Raw genomic sequence first — 6,000 nt, 5'->3', positions numbered from 1 at the left:
CTCGGGGTTCGTCCCTTCTTCGAGTCATTAGCCTATGTTTTTAGGCTAAAGCCTTGGCTAGAATTTTTTATGGACCTTGGCTGGTTCACTTTTATTAGGGTATTCACCTTTAGGAAAATTTTTCTAGTTACCCCTTAATACTTTGTTCTAAATCTCGGGCCGATGAGAGTTGTACTCTGGTCCTAGTTATCTAAGTTAAGTCGAGATCGTCACCTCGAGGCGTTTAGGGAATGGTTATGAGCCTTTAAAGCCTATTGGTTTCATCCTCACATCTATTTCACTCAAGTGACGCGGATGATCAGTCCTTATTATCACTTGGTAAATGTGCACAACCTCTTATTGAAATAATATCAAGCTCGAATAATAATAAACTTTGACACGAAAATGGGCCCATGACGAAGAGCTAACTGTTGGGGTGTGATTATCCACTTGGAGTTAGATCACATTGCTCTCGCCCTTGGTGTGTCTTGTTCTGCCTTTCCTCCTCGCTCTAGGAGTGAATGTGGCGTAAATTATGCGTGTTCAAAGTTTGGGGATGGGCCTCCCGTCTTGTGCTTCCAAGAGGCAAGCTCCGCTCTAGTGCCTCTCTACTATCCGGCCGGTGCGCCAGAGTTGTCTAGGCCATGTTAATGGACCTGACATCAACAAGTCCTCCCGATGATAACATATAGAGCGAGGCTGCTATATGAATATGCAACATGGATGTCGTGGCATTTCTATTGTGTCTTGGTGGGATGCCACCAATTAATCATCTACATAGTCTGTTTTGCATGAGCATTGATAGCCATCTTCAAGGTGTTTCTTGTATGGGCTATACCTAGCTGATTTCACCCCATTCTGATGTGGGTAGCGTAGGTGTAACACTTGTTCCATATATATATATATATATATATATATATATATATATATATATTCTTTTAAGTTTTTAGGGTTTTGCACTGGGACTCGACGAGTTAGGGAGCCCAAATCGACGTGTAGATATCGATATTGGACGCGGAAGTTAGGGTCTACTCGACGAGTTGGAAGGCCCCAACTCGACGAGTAGACACTGTAAAGGAAAACCCTAATTTTTTGGGTTTAGAACCCTATTTAAAGAACTTAACCATTAGGTCTGGCCTCCTTACCAGCCTCCTTACTCAGAGAAACCCTAGAACCGCCTCCCCCTCTTGTTCATTAAAGTTTTGAGTGATGTGGTGTGATTTTGAAGGAAGCCTTGAAGAGAGAAGTGGCAATCTTGGAGGAGTGATCTTGGATCCGGAAACTCTACATCAAGAGCTGCATTTTGAAGGTATAAAGCCATAACCTTGAAATGTAGTGTTTTAGATCTCATATTTTGGTAGTTTAGGGCTTTTTTTGGGACTTTGGGTTGGATGTCCCAAGATAAGAGGTTTCCAGAGGTTAGGAGTGTAGATCTGGCCTCTATAAGACCTCTAGAAAAATTAAAGTTGAAAAAGTTTATAGCCTCCATGTCCCATTCGTGCATTATGTCCACAATGAAGGCTAAAATGGATCTTGGAGAGTATTTCACGCATGCATGGATGTAAAGTTAGAAACTTTACGTGATTTATCCACCCTTGGACATCAGATCTGTGTTTTGGGTCGATGGGATGAGATTTTAAAGGCTTAATGAGTCAAGACCTTCAAAGGAGCTAGGGTTTGAGTCTAAGGCATATGAGATTTTATGGGCATATGCTTCATAGAATATCAAATATTCATGAAAAGCTAAACTAAAAATAGTTTTCTGGGAATATGAACTGGTAAAGGTGTAAGAACTCATAAAACTTTCTTTCCTCCCCAACTTTCTGAATAAGTCACCAAAATATAAACGAAAAGTGATCTGAGAAACTTTTCTTGTGCTTAAAAAACATTTTGATGAGCAAAACGAAGCAGATATAGAGATACGAGGGAAAAAACGAAGCATAACTAGAGATCTAAACGTTCGGGAAACATATATGGACAGATCCTGGAAAGAGCCGAACGGATCTGAACAGATAATGGCTGAAATGAACAGATCTGAGCACACCTGAAGCGAAGAACAACAGATCTGAACAGATCGGTGGTGAAAATGAGGTTGAGACCAAGAGATGATAACTGTTCGCTCTTGTTCCCATAGATGATGCAAAATGTTGCGACATGAGCTCAGGCCGCCGAGTCTTGATGTCTCGGATCTGGATCGGAGATCTGGAAGTGGTGCCGTTAGCGAGTTCCCGGTGAGATACCTAAGCTGCCATCACATCAAAGTCGTTAAAGTTGCCCCAGGGAATGTGCACCAGGAGCAAGCTCTGACGATCAAGTTAGATTGGTTGGTAGATATGAGATGGTTCTTCCTAGCCGGAGAGAAACATCTTGGTGTGTTTGGTGTGAGTTTGGCCATGGAGGCTGATCTCCCAAGGTGGGAGATGACTGAGTGTAATGGAAAAGGTCCTCCTCCGAAGGAGGTTATGTTTTATTTATATGGAAAATTAGGTCAAGGGAGAGTTGGGTCAGGCCTTGGGCCAGCCCAAATCAGACACAACTAGCAAAGAGCTGGGTAAGACCGCCCGGGGGCGCCATGAGAGCTCCTGACGCGGGCGCCAGACAAGGCTGGCAGGCAAGCGCCTAACAAGGCTGGCGCGACAGGTCTTGACGTTTGGGACATGCTAATGGACCATACGTCAACATGCTTCATTTGATATCAACTTTGAGTCCCACATCTATTTAAGTATCAAAAGATACTTCAACTTCATGTTTATATAACAAGACTTGAGGTTAGCTAATGATTTGATTAAGGTTTAGGTTTAAAACCGGAACCGAACCAGGGAAACCCAAGTCAAATCGAAAACTGAAACACTGAACCGATGAGTTTGGGTTCGGTTTTAGGTCAAAACCGACCTAACCCGGGCCATGCTCAGCCGTTGCGGTGATACCCCAGAAAAAAAAATTATGGGGTACCCCTTTACTTTGATCATGACTCTGCCACTGAATAGAGGCAGTAAATATGAGAATAGAGGTGGCGGAGACGGGAATGGGACGAAGGAAGGTGGGATTTTTATTGAGGGTTTTTTATTATTTATGTATATGTATGAGATAGAAGGTACCGTAAGTGGGTGTTGGGAAAGGACGAGGGGACTTTTTTATTTGTTAATTATTAAAGTAATAAATTAAATGTCAAAACACGAAAGAAGAAATAAAAACGGTAAAATTGTCCTTTTAATTTTTTCAGGACCAAAACTATAGAAAATTAATGATTTTTGACATATCCAAGTAGGAAACTTTTTGAATCATATCCATATTTTTTACGAAACCACAATAACCAATTTTGCAGTTTAATCACAATAAAACAATAACTTTTTTGCCAGGGTTCTAAAAAAATGCACCAAAGACGTGCCATGGCGGCAAGGTGCAACTACAACCCCCACAAATCCTCATGGCGATGATGTTTGGCATAACTACGAGGGAGGTTATAGCTAAAGAAGGTGGGTCACTTGACCCACCTAAAATAAAAAAATAGCAATAGTTATATATAATAATAATTTATGACATACTTTAAATATTTGAGAAGATCTAGCTTAATGTTTTGACAAAAAATATGTACAAAAATTAGGATTTCTACAGGAAAAATTTTATTTTTCAATAGCCTAAAATCCGAAATGTCCAATTTACTTTATATAATATGATAAAAGATAGTCCAATACAACTTAAACTTAAATAAAAAAATATAACAAAAAACGTTTCACTTAAATAGTGAACTACATAGTTTTTATGTTCTAGACTTGCCACTGGATGTGACGTTTGACAAAGCGAATCAAGGCACGCCATGGTGCTGGTTTTGTTCAAGGCATATTTTTTGCTTTTTCTAATTGGTCGGGCATAAAACAATAACGGACACATGACAAAATCTCAAAGGTTGCATACATGATTTTAGGGGTTGCACGCCAGAGAATTTACATTATGCTGAAATTTTTTCCAAAAAAATACACTATCCTGCAAAATTTGAGGGGTTGCACTAGCCACCCTGAGAACCCCTTAAATCCGTTCCTGCATAAAACCATTGAGTTTTAGTTAAATTTTTATTGTCTTAAGTCATGTCCTGAAAACCTGTCATGGCTAGTAAAATATGTGATGGTTTGTCAACAAATCACGTCATGTTGCATCTAAGAAGGCTCTATCACTAAAAGTAACCCTAAATATCATAAATATATTATCCAAATTTGTAGTTCAATAAGGGTAACGACATCCGGTCAATTCGCTATCCAGCGGGCTCACTCTCCATGGGCACAAACATGGTGAGACTACTCCAGTATTTGGCTCTCCTTTAGTCCTTTGAAAAAAGAACATAAAGAGAGATAATTGAGAGTGAAGAAATAAAGTGAGCAGAAAAAACTAAATAAACGCAAACAAATTTATTTCATGACAGAACAAATTACAAACTTTTAACTTATGTTTTTATACAATCTCCTTAATTCCCATTTCCCACGCACACATATTTTAAATCTTATTTTTTTTATTCAATATAAAGATATCCATATTCCATCCCATTCATGAACACACTCAATTATTTAACCTTCAACCAGAGATTTCAATGGCTTTCACCTCAGGCTTCTTCACCTCCTGCTTTGGCACAGTCACAGTCAACACGCCATTCTCCATTGAAGCCTTCATCTCATCAACCTTTGCATTCTCCGGCAATCTGAAACTCCTCTGAAACTTGCCGGAGCTCCTCTCCACACGGTGCCACTTGTCGGTCTTCTCCTCTTTCTCGCTGCTCCTCTCTCCACTGATCTGTAAAATCCTACCTTCTTCCACCTCAACCTTCACCTCCTCCTTCTTCAACCCTGGAAGATCCACGGTGAAAATGTGAGCTGCTGGGGTCTCCTTCCAGTCAACTCTGGGGGTGGTTTCACGGACAGTTGCCCGAACATCAGATAGGGAGGGGGTCAATAAACCGTCAAAGGGATCCCAAATGTCTAAAGAAAAGGGATCAAAGACACTGGATCGCCGGCTACCAAAGAAGCTAGGAATTATCGACATATTTGCAAAGGAAAGTTAGGAAAAGCTTGAACACTAAAGATCGTGAAAGAATTTGTTGGGATGGTGGAAATGAAGAAGGTGGTGGTATTTGTAGATGAATTCAGAGGCTTCTGGCGCCTTCAAGGCAAAGGGTTTCTCTTTCGCTAGAATCCTCATGTATAATTTTTCTTTCTTTCTATTATTTTATTTTTTAACTTTTTTTATTTGCTTTTTCTACGGATATGTAACGACAAATACCAAAGGGCTTCTAGTCCAGCGGTACCGGATGTTGTCATCCCTCCTAGAGGTTGAGGGTTCAAGTCTCATTGGAGACATAGGTTGTATTAGGAGGTGTTATTAGGAGTAGTTTAGATTTGCCGTTCTAAAAAAAAAAAACCTGTCGCGCATTGCGGCGGCGGTAATGAATTTAAATAGTAGTAGAAAGTTTGTTGTTATTTTTGTAAGTATAGGCAAAAAGTTGTTTATATTTTCATTTTTTTGAGTATATATGTCTATACTACATACACCATATTAGATTGGAAAAGTTATGTACATTCATACATTCAAAAATTCAGTTGCAGTTTCAGGAAGTACCAACGTATAATGATTAGCTATAATTCTAGGATGTAGTTAAACAAGAAAGCTTAAAAATGAAGTGTGTGGGGGGGGGGGGGGGGTTGAAAGTAACATTGTAGAAGGTTCAAAGTTAAAGGTAAAAAACATTTTAAAAAGTAGATGGTAGAAAATAAATAGTGTGAAACTGATATTTTAAAAGTTGTAGTTTTAGGAGGTACCAACGTACAATGATTATCTACAACTCTCAGATATAGTTAGACAAGAAGTTTAAAAAATAAAAGGTGAAAGTAACATTGTAGAAGGTTAAAAATTAAAGGGTAAAAAATAACATTTTAAAAAGTAGATGGTGAAAAATAAAGAAGATGAAAATGATATTTTAAAGACATCATAGTTTATAAGCTAGAAACGATATTGTAAAAAAAGTAAAGAATAAGA

The 6,000-nt window shown here is 39.0% G+C and overlaps 1 protein-coding gene across 1 annotated transcript; it reads right to left on the bottom strand.

Annotated features, from left to right (window-relative positions):
• Nucleotides 1-4,363: 4,363 nt before the first annotated feature.
• On the bottom strand, nucleotides 4,364-5,121 carry LOC145113060 (17.4 kDa class I heat shock protein-like). Its single transcript, XM_079049164.1, has one exon. It carries the CDS (start codon nucleotides 5,008-5,010, stop codon nucleotides 4,546-4,548), a length of 465 nt encoding a protein of 154 aa, XP_078905290.1. The 5' UTR covers nucleotides 5,011-5,121; the 3' UTR covers nucleotides 4,364-4,545.
• Between the last annotated feature and the right edge of the window lie 879 nt (nucleotides 5,122-6,000).

The sequence above is a fragment of the Lactuca virosa genome, chromosome 5 (assembly GCF_052849685.1).
Source record: "Lactuca virosa cultivar CGN04683 chromosome 5, Lactuca_virosa_CGN04683_v6, whole genome shotgun sequence".
In the NCBI taxonomy this organism is placed as follows: Eukaryota; Viridiplantae; Streptophyta; class Magnoliopsida; order Asterales; family Asteraceae; genus Lactuca; species Lactuca virosa.
The sequence above is the reverse complement of the archived record's forward strand: the minus strand, read 5'-3'. Positions and strand labels throughout refer to the sequence as shown.